Here is a 15,908-nt window from a genome sequence, read left to right on the forward strand (position 1 = left end):
ATGCCCAGAGTCGTGTGGAAGTTCTCATAATTGTGATCACCATTATAGAATATATTTTTTCTAAATGCATAAAGTGTATTTTATATAACAAGGAGTAATGAATAGCATAATCAAGGTTAGATGGTATTGCTGGGCAGTTGGTGAGACTAACTCATCAGCCAAAAGTCCCCATCTACCCACTATTCTCAGAGAGTATTTGCATCTGTATCTCCGGGAATACTGTTACTTCATAGATGTATGCCCTGCTGTTCATAAATATTTTCAATTAGAATGTTAAATCTGCTAAAAGAAATGTAAAATCAGCTTTTCTTGAGGGATTAAAAAATGATTCCTGAATATTTTTTTAAATAGAAGCAGACCTTCTGAGCTGTGGGCCTGTTGCAGCCTGGAGCAGTGACATAGATATAAAGAAGGCCCGAGTCCCAGCGGGGTGAACCGCCAGGCTGAGCTTCAGGTGGCAGCATTGCCTTCGCAAGCCCCCCATAGTCCAGGGGATTTTGTTTTCATTAAAAATATTTTTTTTGCAGATCTGGTAAGGCAGTAGGGAACACACTGGGGACATCCTCCAGTCCCCAGTGATGTGCTTCTACTAGCCAAACATAAAATGATAATTTGGATAAATCAGAAAGTGAACTTAGTAATTTGTAGTGAGAACTGTAACTCTTATGGACCAGAATGTAGGCAGGATCCGTGTAGAAGACCAGGATGCTAAATTAGAATCGAACACACCATAGCGTATGTGGGTTACACCCTGCGGTCCGGCTCCATCCATCTTCCTTCGTTGGTTACCTGACCCGAGGACTGAAATTCATGTGCCCACCAATCAGGTTCTCCCTTCTTAAACAGTTCTGGATAAATGACCCCCCAAACATTTGCTGGTTTTCTTAATTACTTCAGTTCTTCAAATGCTTAAATTTGATTTCACTTTTATTCTCTAAACAGCCTTAATCTCATTTTTAAAATTAGCTCAGTCATCCCTATTGTGTGTTCACAATCTGTAGCATTTACTGTCAAGTTTGTTCCAAGCTCTCTGTTGACAATATTTTTGTTACAGACGATCAAGAAGAGGATGAAGGCTTGGGAGTTGATCTCTCTTTCATTGGCTCCCATGCTTTTGCTCGAATGGAAGGAGATATTGATAAGCAGAGAAGACTGATCCTTCAGGGACAGTTATCTGAGGCAGCCCTGCAGAAGCAGCATCAGAGAAAGTAAGGAAACGTCTCTGGCCTGTGGAACGCTTAAGGACCTGAGAAAGAAGAAAGGGCCTTCCATCTGCTAAATGCTCTACATAGAATGTGTTCTCATTTATTCCTCATGACATCCAGCGAGGATGGTATTGTCCTCGTTATGCAGATGCAGAAATTTAGAGCTAATTTATCAGTAGGCACAGTTAATGTGTGGAAGTCAGTGTTCAGGTCATGTCTGTTTCAGAGCTGCTCTTTTGCTGTAATTGTGGTGCCTCTGGGTGAGGTTCTATTGTAAAAGCAGAAGCTAGGGAAAGGCAGACTTAGAGTTTTTAACTACTTTTACTGTTTATAACTAAACCATAATCTACAGTTTTATTAAATTTAGAAGGCATTTTATTCTTCTCATTTTATCTTTAGGCCCTTACAAAGCCGTTCCATTTTTTCAGGTGCTTTCTAAAGCAATTCTGAATAAATCCCTTTGAAACATAAAGAAAAGCAGCTTTTGTACTTCTGGGTAAGCTCTTCCGAGGGTCAACAGTTCTTAGAAGGCTAGCTGCTTTTCAGTTTAAAGGAAAGAAAAAATTATAAGCTAAAAATGGTTAATATCATCCATTACCTTCTAGGGTTGGTTGAGGGGATGACATCTCATTCAATTCTGAATGTTAAATAAAATAATGTCAAGAGCTTAGTTAGCACAGCTTTTAAAATTGGTCACTGCTGTTTTCTTCAGTATTGAGCAAATCATGGTCTGTTTTATCTTTGAGCTTTGCTACTCAGCATCCCTTTGGACTAGAATACTCTGGTCCTTCAATTCCTGTCCATTCTCCAGGTTTCAGCTTAGAAGGGATGGCTTCTGGAAACTTACCTGTCAGAGATAAATCGGAATAGAGAACTAGAGGTCTGGAGTAGATGCCTCCTCCTATGTGATTTTTCAACTGTATTTGAAGCATAGCACAGCATTCATCCACTATATTTAATGAGGTGTAGTTGTCAGTCTCTATCTCTAAAGTGAGAATTGGACTAGGTGACCTCCAGAGTCCCTTAGAGTTAGAATTCCATGGCTCCTAGTTTCTGGTCTTCACTTTATTCTGATTTAATTTTTATAAACAAAAGCAAAGTGGCCACTAGGGGGCACCAGTAAATAGCTTTTCCAGAGGCAGTTATACACTCAAATGATAGTTTCAGTGATTTTTTTTTTTAATTGATTTTGGGAGAGGGGGGAGATAGGGAGGGAGGAGAGAGTGAGAAACATCAGCTCATAGTTGCTTCAGTTTAGTTACTTATTGATTGCTTCTCATGTGTACCTTGACTGGGGTCTCTAGCCAAGCCAGTGACCCCTTGCTCAAGCCAGAGACCTTGGAATCATGTTGATGATCCTGTGCTCAAGCTGTCAAGCCTGCACTCAATCTGGCCACCTCAAGGTTTCAAACCTGAGACCTCAGTATTACAGGTTGCTATTCTATTCACTGCGCCACCACCAGTCAGGCTAGTTGCAGTGATTTCTAAACTTGACCCTGTGTAAGAATTATCTGGCAAACATTTTCTTTAAATGCAGTGACTGGCTGTCCCTCCTGTGACTGGTACTATGACAGCTATATATATATTTTAAAGCTTTTTCACCATGATTCATGGTCTGCCTGGTTTGGGTACCTCTTTTGGTCTAGGGCAGTAGTTTTCAAATTGTTTGGTCTCAGGTCCCCTTTGTATTCTTAAAAATTGCTAAGGACTCTAGAGAGTTTTTGTTTACCTAAGTTATACCTACCAATACTTATCATATGAGAAATTATTCACTGAGAGGTGGCAAGATGGCAGTGGAGTAGGCGGGCGTACCAACTTCCACCTCCCAGAACCAAAGTGGATTACAACTTAATTTTAAGAACAATCATCTGGAAAAACCAACTTTGGACTAAATTAAGAGGACTCTTTAACCAAGGAACACTGAGGAAGGCACACTGAGGCTGGTAGGAAAAGTGGGAATGCAGAGAGGGCTGCCCAGCTCCCCAGAGCAAACGGCAGCCGGGAGAGACTCGCGTGGCGGGAAGTGAGTTTAGCAGAGAGGGGAGGGTCCTGAGTCCCAGGAACAAAGCCCCAGCCTGCAGCCCCAGAGCCTAGAAGAGGCGTATGGACAGTATTTAGCTGCAAAACAAGCCAGGATACTGTTTGCGAGAAAGAGACAGATTTCTCAGACCCAGGATTCATCTTAAAGGGTCCACACAGAAAACCTCTTTCACAATCACTCACCTGCAGCTCCAGGGATGGGGAGAGAGGAGAGGACTGGAGTAGCAGGGATAGAGTGTAATCTGGGAGGCACAGGAAGAAACACTTTGAGGGACAGCCATCCTAACCCCTGGGCTGAGTCACTCTCCAAATCTAAAGTGAATATTTTTTCTGGAACCAGCAATACCAGCAAAGAGAAGCAGGACACCAGACAAACAGAAGCTATCCTGCTGCAGTCAGAGCAAAGAATAGCTTAGAAGCAGAGAGCCATCAGAGATACAGTATTGAGTGCTAAGGTCTGAGCTGCATTGCCCCCCCCCCAACAATGCTGAGGGCTCGCCAGAGTGGGGTGGTGGTGAGATGCTGGAGCACGGTCCCATGGACAAGGGCAGAAGCTGGGGGCTGGTTGTGGCTGTGGCCTGGGCATGAGTGCAGTCCTGCTCACAGAGGCAGAAGCTGAGCCTGCCGAGACTGAGGCCTGGTGCTAGCACAGTCCTGCCTGGTGGGGTGGTGGAAGAAGGGGCGCATGAAAGTGGTCCGAAACGTGGCTGTGGGCTAGGCACGCGGGAGCAGTCATGCCTTTAGTCCCGCCTGCAGGGGCAAGGCGAAAGCCAGTTCCCAGCTGAGACTTGCCGCTGGGCGCAGGAGTACAGCCCGGCCCTCGGGGCCGAGGCTTGCAGTCCCAGCATGCAAGCGCTGTCCCGCCCACAGGGCAAAGGCTGGGGCTGGCAAAGGCTTGCAGCCCAGAAGCAGGAGCACCGTCCCACCTGTGGGGGCGGGTGAAGGCTGGGGGGCGGCCAGGGCTTGCAGCCCAGGCACACAAATACAATCTGGCCCAAGGAGGCGAGGTGGAAGCCACAACGACCGCTGTTGTGGGCCTGCACTGCCAACGCCTGTTCCTGAATACCCGAGGTGGCAGCAGAGGGGGTAGTGGGCCTGCAGACAGACTACAGCTAGGGAACACAGAGGTCACACCCATCAGACTCCTGTTGTCACACCCTTCTTATACACAGATGAAATGGGAAGGCAGAGAAATGCAGCCTAAATGAATCAACAAGAGAAATCCCCCAAAAAAGATTTGAATGAGACGGATATAACCAAATTACCGGATGCAGAGTTTAAAATAATGATTGTTAGGTATCTTAGAGCAACAATGGATGGATATAACGAGCACCTAAATAAAGAGATAGCAGGTATAAAAAAGAACATTGAAATAATAAAAAATAATTAGTCAAAAATAACATATACAATATCAGAAATGAAGACCATACTGGAAGGAATTAAAAGCAGGATGGAAGCTGAGGATTGAATCAGCAAGTTAGAAGACAAGATAAACAAAAGCATGGAAGCAGAGCAGCAAAAAGAAAGAGGCTCAAAAAGTCTGAGGAAACTCTAAGAGAGCTCTGTGACAACATGAAGAAAAATAACATCTGCATCATATGGGTTCCTGAAGGAGAAGAAAAAGAACAAGGGATAGAGAATCTGATTGAAGAAATCGTAGCTTAAAACTTCCCTAAACTGATGAAGTAAAAAGTCACACAAGGTTAGAAAGCAGAGAGTTCCATTAAGGATGAACCCAAGAAGGCCAACACCAAGACACATCATAATTAAAATACAAAAATTAAGGGATAAAGAATATTAAAAGCTGTAAGAGAAAAGCAGTCTATTACTACAGAGGAGCCCCCATAAGGATGACGTCTGACTTCTCAACAGAAACATTAGAGGTGAGAAGGGAATGGCAAGAAATATTCAAAGTAATGCTAAACAAGAGCCTACAATCAAGACTTCGCTATTCGGCAAGGCTATCATTTAAAAATTGAAGGAGAAATATAAAGTTTCCCAGACAAAAAAAAAAAACAACACAAAAAAACCCCCAAGGAATTCATTACAACCAAACCAATGCTACAAGAAATGTCAAGGGGCCTGCTGTAAACAAAACAAAGGGGGGAATATAAATCTAGTAAAAGAGGAATGTAGATTTAAAGAATAAAATGACAATAAACAACTACATATCAATAATAACCTTAAATGAAATTGATTAAATGCTCCAATCAAAAGACATAGAGTAGCTGCGTGGATAAGAAGACAGGACCCATACATATGTTGTCTACAAGAGACACACCTCAAAACAAAAGATACATATAGATTGAAAATAAAGAGATGGAAAAAATATTTCATGTAGATAGAAATGAAAGAAAAGCTGGGGTAGCAGTACTTATGTCAGACAAAATAGACTTTAAAACAAAGGGATAAAGAAGGTCACTACATAATTATAAAGGGAGTAATCCAACAGGAAGATATAACCATTATAAATATCTATGCACCAAATATAGAAGGACCTAAATATATAAAGCAGACTTTAATGGACATAAAGGGCAAGATCAACAGCAATACTATAATAGTAGGAGATTTTAATACCCCACTAACATCACTAGATAGATCCTCAAGAAAGAAAACAAACAACAGACTAAAGGACACACTAGATCAACTGAATTTAATAGATATCTTCAGAACCTTTCATCGTAAAGCAACAGAATATACATTCTTTTCAAGTGCTTATGGTATATTCTCTAGGATAGACACAAAATGAGTCTCAATAAATTTACGAAGATTGAAATCATATCAAGCATCTTCTCAGATCACAATGACATGAAACTAGAAATCAACTACAATAGAAAACCTGAAAAACACTCAAACATTTGGAAACTAAATAGTATGTTATTAAATAACAAATGGGTTAACAATGAGATCAAGGAAGAAATGAAAACTTTTCTTGAAACAAATGAAAATGAACATACAACTCAAAATTTATGGGACACAGCAAAAGCAGTCCTGAGAGGGAAGTTCATAGCACTACAGGCATACCTTAAGAAGCTAGGAAAAGCTCAAATAAACAATTTAACCCTGCATCTAAAAGAACTAGAAAAAGAACAGCAAGTAAAGCCCAGATGAAGTAGAAGGAAGGAAATAATAAAGATCAGAGTGGAAATAAATGACATAGAGGCTAAAAAAACAATACAGAGGATCAATGAAACCAAGAGCTTGTTCTTTAAAAAGGTAAACAAGATAGATGAACCTTTAACCAGACTCATGATGAAAAAGAGAGAGGACTCAAATAAAATTCGAAATGAGAGGAGAAATAACAATTGACACAGCAGATACACAAAGGATTATAAGAAAATACTAATGAAGAACTGTATGCCTTAAAATTAGACAACCTAGGCAAAATAGACAAATTCTTAGAAACATATAATCTTTCAAAAATCAATATAGCCTGACTGGGCGGTGGCGCAGTGGATTGAGTGTTGGACTGGGATGCCGAGGACTGAGGTTTGAGACCCCGAGGTCACCAGCTTCAGTGTGGGCTCATCTGGTTTGAGCAATAAGCTCACCAGCTTGGACCCAGGGTCGCTGGCTCAAGCAAGGGGTTACTTGGTCTGCTGAAGGCCCATGCTCAAGGCACATATGAGAAAGCAATCAATGAACAACTAAGGTGTCGCAATACGCAACGAAAAACTAATGATTGATGCTTCTCATCTCTCCATTCCTGTATGTCTGTCCCTCTCTCTGACTCTCTGTCTCTGTCAAAAAAAAAATCAGTATAGAAGAATCAGAAAACCTTAACAGACCAATTTCATCAAATGAGATTGAAACAGTTATCAAAAGCTCCCAAAAAACAAAAGTCCTGGACCAGAAGTCTTTACAGGCAAATTCTACCAAATATTTAAAGAAGAACTATGTTTCTCAAGCTATTTCAAAAAATTCAGGAGGACGGAGACTTCCAAACTCCTTTTTGAGGAGGAGATAATACTGATTTCAAAACCAGGTAAAGACACTACAAAGAAAGAAAACTATAGACCAATATCCCTGATGAACTTAGATGCTAAAATTCTAACACAATATTAATAAACTGGATCCAGCAATACATGAAAAAAAATCATACATCATAATCAGGTGGGATTTATCCTAGGGAGACAAGGCTGGTACAATATCTGCAAATCAATCAATGTGATTCAACACATAAACAAAAGAAAGGATAAAAATCACATGATAATATCAATAGATACAGAAAAAGCATTTGATGAAACCCAGCATTCATTTATGATCAAAACTCTCAGCAAAGTGGGGATACAGGGATCATACCTCAACATGATAAAGGCCATCTATGACAAACCCAAAGCCAACATCATAGTCAATGGGCAAAAATTAAAAGAAATCCCCTTAAAATCAGGAACAACGCAGGGGTGCCCCCTTTCACCACTCTTATTCAACATAGTTCTGGAAGTCCTAGCCACAGCAATCAGACAAGAAGAAATAAAATGCAAACAAATTGGAAAAGAAATAAAACTCATTATTTGCTGATGACATGATACTGTACACAGAAAATCCTTAAGTCTCAGTCAAAAAACTACTGGACCGCATAAATGAATTCAGCAAGGTGGCAGGATATAAAATCAATATTCAGAAATCAGAGGCATTTTTATACACCAACAAAGAACTGTCTGAAAGGGAAATTAAGAAAAAGATTCCCTTCGCTATTGCTACAAAAAAAATGAAGTACTTAGGAGTAAATTTAACCAAGGAGGTTAAAGACTTTTACTCGGAAAATTATAAAACATTGATACAGGAAACCAAGGGAGATACAAACAAGTAGAAGCTTATACCGTATTCATGAATAGGAACAATAAACATCATTAAAATGTCTATATTACCCAAAGCAATCTATAAATTCAATGCAGTTTCTGTTAAAATACCAATGACACACTTCAAAGATATAGAACACATATTCCAAAAATTTATATGGAATCAAAAAAGAACATGAATAGCCTCAGCAATTCTGAAAAAGAAGAATAAAGCGGGGGGTACCACACTTCCTGATATCAAGTTATACTACAAGGCCATTGTACTCAAAACAGCTTGGTACTGGCATAAGAACAGGCTTATAGATCAATGCAACAGAACAGAGAACCCAGAAATAAACCCACACCTTTCTGGATAATTGATACATGACAAAGAAGGTAAGAGCATACAATGGGGTAAAGACAGTCTCTTTAACAACTGGTGTTTGGAAAATTTGACAGGTACTTGCAAAAAGTTGAAACCAGATCAACAACCTACAACATTTCACAAAAGTAAACTCAAAATGGATAAAAGACTTAAATGTAAGTCGTGAAACCATAAACATCTTAGAAGAAAACATAGGCAGTAAACTCTTCGATATCTCTCGTAGCAATATTTTTGCTGATTTATCTCCACGGGCAAGTGAAATAAAGGACAGGATGAACAAATGCTACTATATCAAACTAAAAAGCTTTCGCACAGCAAAATACACCATTAACAAAATAAAACGACAGAGTGACCTCACGGAAATGGCGCCGTGAGCAGCGCGTCCGACAGATCTCCCCAAAATCACAACAAATTTATCAACTAGAAACAGAAAAATTTATCCTCGGAGCATTCCGGAGTTCCACACAAACTGAAAGCGAAAGGACTGTTATCACTTGAATATGAGAGACGAGGGTGTGGAGGAAGCTAACTACCGCAGGGACGTTCATTCAAGCCGCGAAGGGAGTGCACCTGTGTGCTATCAACAAGACCACCCTCAGATGCCAATAAGAAAGAGGAAATCAAATATTATGGATACAAAAGAAAGAGAGGTAACACAAATAGATGTGGAAAATCTATGGAGAAAAGACTTAACATATTGGAAGCCTTGGAGCTAAATGACAGAGAATTTAAAATAGAAATCTTAAAAATACTCAGAGATATACAAGAAAACACAGAAAGGCAATTTAGGGAGATCAGAAAACAACTCAATGAACACAAAGAATATATTACCAAGGAAATTGAAACTATAAAAACAAATCAAACAGAAATGAAAAACTCAATTCACGAGCTGAAAAACGAGGTAACAAGCTTAGCTAACAGAACAGCCCAGACAGAAGATAGGATTAGTAAAATAGAAGACAAACAACTTGAGGCACAACAGAGAGAAGAAGAAAGAGACTCAAAAATAATAAAAAACGAGAAAGCCCTACAGGAATTGTCTGACTCCATCAGAAAGAATAACATAAGAATAATAGGTATATCAGAGGGAGAAGAGAAAGAAAATGGAATGGACAACATACTCAAACAAATAATAGACGAGAACTTCCCAAGCCTGTGGAAAGAACTAAAGCCTCAAATTCAAGAAGCAAACAGAACACCGAGTTTTCTTAACCCCAACAAACCCACTCTAAGGCACATCATAATAAAGATAACACAAACCAATGACAAAGAAAAAATTCTCAAGGCAGCCAGGGAAAAGAAGAGTACAACATATAAAGGAAGGCCTATTAGATTATCATCAGATTTCTCAGCAGAAACTCTACAAGCTAGAAGAGAGTGGACCCCAATATTTAAAGCCCTGAAAGAGAGTAACTTTCAGCCACGAATACTATACCCATCAAAGCTATCCTTCAAGTACGAAGGAGATATAAAAACATTCACAAATACAGAAAAGATGAGACAATTTATCAGCAGAAAGCCCCCACTCCAGGAAATACTAAAGGGGGTTTTCCAACCAGATTCAAAGAACAAAAGAAAACAACACCACAAGTAACAGCTCCACCAAGAACACAATAAAACCAAACTTAAACTGTGACAACAAAGGAAAAAAAGGAGGGAGAGGATGGAGATTAACAGTAGCAAAGGACGATGAAGTGCAGAAATACTCATAAGATAGGGTACTACAATGAATATGGTAGGTACCCTTTTCATTACTTAATGGTAACCACCCTTGAAAAAACCACCACAAAAACACTTGACTTAAAAAAGGTAGCAACAGAGGAAAGAAGTATGGAACACAAACAAACAAAAACAAATGATAGAAAAACAGAAGAATCAAACAAGATACAAAACTAACAGAAAGCAATGTATAAAATGGCAGTAGGGAACCCACAAGTGTCAATAATTACACTAAATGTAAATGGATTAAACTTACCAATAAAAAGACAGAGTAGCAGAATGGATTAAAAAAGAAAATCCAACTATATGCTGCCTACAAGAAACACATCTAAGCAAAAAGGATAAAAACAAATTCAAAGTGAAAGGCTGGAAAACAATACTCCAAGCAAACAACACCCAAAAAAAAGCAGGCGTAGCAATACTCATATCTAATAATGCTGACTACAAGACAGAAAAAGTACTCAGAGACAAAAATGGTCATTTCATAATGATTAAGGGGAAGTTGAATCAAGAAGACATAACAATCCTTAATATATATGCACCAAACCAAGGAGCACCAAAATATATAAGACAGCTACTTATTGACCTTAAGACAAAAACTAACAAAAATACAATCATACTTGGAGACCTCAATACACCGCTGACGGCTCTAGATCGGTCATCCAAACAGAGAATCAATAAAGATATAGTGGCCTTAAACGAAATACTAGAACACCTGAATATGATAGACATCTACAGGACACTTCATCCCAAAGCGACAGAGTATACATTTTTCTCTAGTGTACATGGAACATTCTCAAGAATTGACCATATGTTGGGCCACAAAGACAATATCAGCAAATTTAGAAAAATTGAAATTGTACCCAGCATATTTTCTGATCATAAATCCTTGAAACTAGAATTCAACTGCAAAAAAAGAGGGGGAAAACCCACAAAAATGTGGAAACTAAACAACATACTTCTAAAAAATGAATGGGTCAAAGAAGAAATAAGCGCAGAGATCAAAAGATATATACAGACAAATGAAAATGAAAATACGACATATCAGAATCTCTGGGATGAAGCAAAAGCAGTAATAAGAGGAAAGTTCATATCACTTCAGGCCTATATGAACAAACAAGAGAGAGCCGAAGTAAACCACTTAACTTCACACCTTAAGGAACTAGAAAAAGAAGAACAAAGACAACCCAAAACCAGCCGAAGAAAGGAGATAATAAAAATCAGAGCAGAAATAAATGAAATAGAGAACAGAAAAACTATAGAAAAAATCAATAAAACAAGGAGCTGGTTCTTTGAAAAGATCAACAAAATTGACAAACCCTTGGCAATACTCACCAAGGAAAAAAGACACAGGACTCAAATAAATAAAATCCAAAATGAAAGAGGAGAGATCACCACAGACATCATAGATATACAAAGAATTATTGTAGAATACTATGAAAAATTATATGCCACCAAATACAACAATCTAGAAGAAATGGATAAATTCCTAGAACAATACAACCTTCCTAGACTGAGTCATGAAGAAGCAGAAAGGCTAAACAGACCAATCAGCAGGGAGGAAATAGAAAAAACTATTAAAAACCTCCCAAAAATAAAAGTCCAGGCCCAGACGGTTATCCTAGTGAATTCTATCAAACATTCAAAGAAGACTTGGTTCCTATTCTACTCAAAGTCTTCCAAAAAATTGAAGAAGAAGCAATACTTCCAAACACATTTTATGAGGCCAACATAACCCTCATACCAAAACCTGGCAAGGATGGCACAAAGAAAGAAAACTACAGACCAATATCTCTAATGAATACAGATGCTAAAATACTAAACAAAATACTGCAAACCGAATACAGCAACATATTAAAAAAATAATACATCATGATCAAGTGGGATTCATCCCAGAATCTCAAGGATGGTTCAAAATACGTAAAACGGTTAACGTAATACACTATATCAACAAAACAAAGAACAAAAACCACATGATCTTATCAATAGATGCAGAAAAGGCTTTTGATAAAAAACACAATTTTATGTTTAAGACTCTCAACAAAATGGGTATAGAAGGAAAATATCTCAACATGATAAAGGCCATATATGATAAACCATCAGCCAACATCATATTAAACGGCATAAAACTGAGGACTTTCTACCTTAAATCAGGAACAAGACAGGGTTGTCCACTCTCTCCACTCTTATTTAACGTGGTGCTAGAAGTTCTGGCCAGAGCAATTAGACAAGACAAAGAAATAAAAGGCATCCATATCGGAAAAGAAGAAGTAAAGGTATCACTTTTTGCTGATGATATAATCCTATACATCGAAAACCCAAAGGACTCCACAAAAAGATTATTAGAAACAATAAACCAATACAGTAAGGTCGCAGGATACAAAATTAACATACAAAAGTCCATAGCCTTTCTATATGCCAACAATGAAATATTAGAAAACGAACTCATAAAAATAATCCCCTTCACGATTGCAACAAAAAAAATAAAATACCTAGGAATAAACATAACAAAGAATGTAAAGGACCTATATAACGAAAACTACAAGGCATTATTAAGAGAAATAGAAAAAGACACAATGAGATGGAAAAATATTCCTTGTTCTTGGATAGGAAGAATAAATATAATTAAAATGGCCATATTACCCAAAGCAATATACAAATTTAATGCAATTCCCATCAAAATTCCTATGAGATTTTTTAAAGAAATGGAACAAAAAATCATCAGATTTATATGGAACTATAAAAACCCTGAATAGCCAAAACTATCCTAAGGAAAAAGAATGAAGCTGGGAGCATTACAATACCTGACTTTAAACTATATTATAGGGCCACGATAATCAAAACAGCATGGTATTGGCAGAAAAATAGACACTCAGACCTATGGAACAGAATAGAAAGCCCAGAAATAAAACCACATATATATGGTCAAATAATTGATAAAGGGGCCAACAACACACAATGGAGAAAAGAAAGCCTCTTCAACAAATGGTGTTGGGAAAACTGGAAAGCCACATGCAAAAGAATGAAACTCGACTACAGCCTGTCCCCGTGTACTAAAATTAATTCAAAATGGATCAAAGACCTAAATATAAGACCTGAAACAATAAAGTACATAGAAGAAGACATAGGTACTAAAATCATGGACCTGGGTTTTAAAGAACATTTTATGAACTTGACTCCAATGGCAAGAGAAGTGAAGGCAAAGATAAATGAATGGGACTACATCAGAATAAAAAGTTTTTGCTCAGCAAGAGAAACTGATATAAAAATAAACAGACAGCCAGCTAAATGGGAACTGATATTTTCAAACAACAGCTCAGATAAGGGCCTAATATCCAAAATTTACAAAGAACTCATAAAACTCAACAACAAACAAACAAACAATCCCATAAAAAAATGGGAAGAGGACATGAACAGACACTTCTCCCAGGAAGAGATACAAATGGCCAACAGATATATGAAAAGATGCTCATCTTCATTAGTTATTAGAGAAATGCAAATCAAAACTACAATGAGATACCACCTCACCCTTGTTAGATTAGCTATTATCAACAAGACGGATAATAGCAAATGTTGGAGAGGCTGCGGAGAAAAGGGAACTCTCATCCACTGTTGGTGGGACTGTAAAGTAGTACAACCATTATGGAGGAAAGTATGGTGGTTCCTCAAAAAACTGAAAATAGAACTACCTTATGACCCAGCAATCCCTCTACTGGGTATATACCCCCAAAACTCAGAAACATTGATACGTAAAGACGCATGTAGCCCCATGTTCATTGCAGCACTGTTCACAGTGGCCAAGACATGGAAACAACCAAAAAGCCCTTCTATAGAAGACTGGATAAAGAAGATGTGGCACATATACTCTATGGAATACTACTCAGCCATAAGAAATGATGACATCAGATCATTTACAGCAAAATTGTGGGATCTTGATAACATTATACAGAGTGAAATAAGTAAATTAGAAAAAAACAAGAACTACATGATTCCATACATTGGTGGAACATAAAAATGAGACTAAGAGACATGGACAAGAGTGTGGTGGTTACCGGGGGTGGGGGGAGGGAGGACATGGGAGGGAGGGAGGGAGAGAGTTAGGGGGAGGGGGAGGGGCACAGAGAACTAGATAGAGGGTGGCGGAGGACAATCTGACTTTGGGCGAGGGGTATGCAACATAATTTAATGACAAAATAACCTAGACATGTTTTCTTTGAATATATGTACCCTGATTTATTAATGTCATCCCATTACCATTAATAAAAATTTATTAAAAAAAAAACAAACAAAAAACAGGAGAACCCGCACAATGGGAGAACATATTCGCCAATACGTCTGATAAGGAGTTAATAACCTAAATTTATAAAGAATTTGTAAAACTCAACACCAGGAAGATAAACAATCCAATAAAAAAATGGGCAAACTATCATGCTAAGTGAAATAAGCCAGGCAGAGAAAGAAAAATACCATATGACCTCACTCATTTGAGGAATCCATTGAACAATGTGAACTGAGCAAAGGAGCAGAGGAGAGGCGGAATCAAAGGGACTAGAGGGAAAGAAGAGAAGATGGGATCAGAGGAGGGAAAGAGATTAGTGAAATTATATATCCATAACAGCGTTATAGAGAACAGAAGTGCAAATCCTGGAGGGAAGGGGCGAAGGCATTTGTTGGAGGGGGAAAGGGGCGGGCCCGAGGGTAATAAGAGGGTGGGGAGATATATTCAGTGGGATACTTGAATCTATGTAAACATAATTTAAAATCATAAGAAAAGAAAGTGTTCACTGAAAATAATTTTATGAAAAATTACTTTTTTAAAATTAGAGGAGTGGCACAGTTTTACATTTTTGCAAATCTTGTAATTTTTGTCTTAGTAAAGGACAGCTGGATTCTCATATCAATATTCAAACTACAAGTTGTTTTGGATGAAGTATATGAAGAAAATTAGACCTTAGATATAAAATTGGAAAAGGGAGGAGTATTTCAATAGCCTTTTCTAATAATTGGGGATATTCTTGATATTACATCATAGCTCAATAAATAGTAGTTTAAGTCTTAAAGTTTAGTTGTAATGTATAATCGCAAACTATATTCATGAATTTTTGTATTCTGTTATATTAGAACTTAGAATTTTTTTAGTTCTAAGCAAGAGAGAGGGGGACAGAAAGGCACAGACATACAGGAAAGGGGAGAGATGAGAAGCATCAGTCCTTCGTTGTAGCTCCTTAGTTGTTCATTGATTGCTTTCCCATATGTGCCTTGACCGGGGGTGGGGTGGAGGGATGGCTACAGTAGAGCGAGTGACCCCTTGCTAAAGCCAGAGACCTTTGGCTCAAGTCAGTGACCATGGGCTTCAAGCCATGACCTTTGGGCTCAGGCTAGTGACCATGGGATCATTCTATAATCCCACACTCAAGCCAGTGACCCCACGCTCAAGCTGGATGCACCTGCATTCAAGCCAAGGACCTCAGGGTTTCGAACCTGGTCCTCATTATCCCAGATTGGTGCTCTATCCACTGTGCACTGCCTGGTCAGGCTGAATGGATTTTATAATAGGAATTTAGAGCATGAATATGTAGCATGATGCATTGGTCTTTTGAAAACTATGCACTGAATTATTCAGATCTTTCACATTGACATTTTTTTGCTACACAATATCAAAGATTATATTTGTTAATTTCATCACTGATATAATCAGAAAAGTCTAAGTATTAGGCAGTGTAAAATTCTAGTGGTGGAGAAAAATTTTCCAAAATTTAGCCTGACCAGGCGATGGCG

General features: G+C 38.4%; 1 protein-coding gene across 2 annotated transcripts in view; it reads left to right on the forward strand.

The window, feature by feature from the left end:
* GDAP2 (ganglioside induced differentiation associated protein 2) overlaps window positions 1-15,908 on the forward strand; it is a 90,952-nt gene that overhangs the window by 38,993 nt on the left and 36,051 nt on the right. For both annotated transcript variants that reach the window (XR_010730381.1, XM_066268161.1), the window contains exon 8: window positions 1,055-1,208. Coding sequence is in view for 1 of the 2 variants with exons in the window: in XM_066268161.1 (XP_066124258.1) it covers window positions 1,055-1,208 (154 nt within the window). In the remaining variant the exon portion in view is untranslated. The remainder of the gene's footprint in view (window positions 1-1,054; window positions 1,209-15,908) is intronic.

Source organism: Saccopteryx bilineata, chromosome 3 (assembly GCF_036850765.1).
Source record: "Saccopteryx bilineata isolate mSacBil1 chromosome 3, mSacBil1_pri_phased_curated, whole genome shotgun sequence".
NCBI classification, from domain to species: Eukaryota; Metazoa; Chordata; class Mammalia; order Chiroptera; family Emballonuridae; genus Saccopteryx; species Saccopteryx bilineata.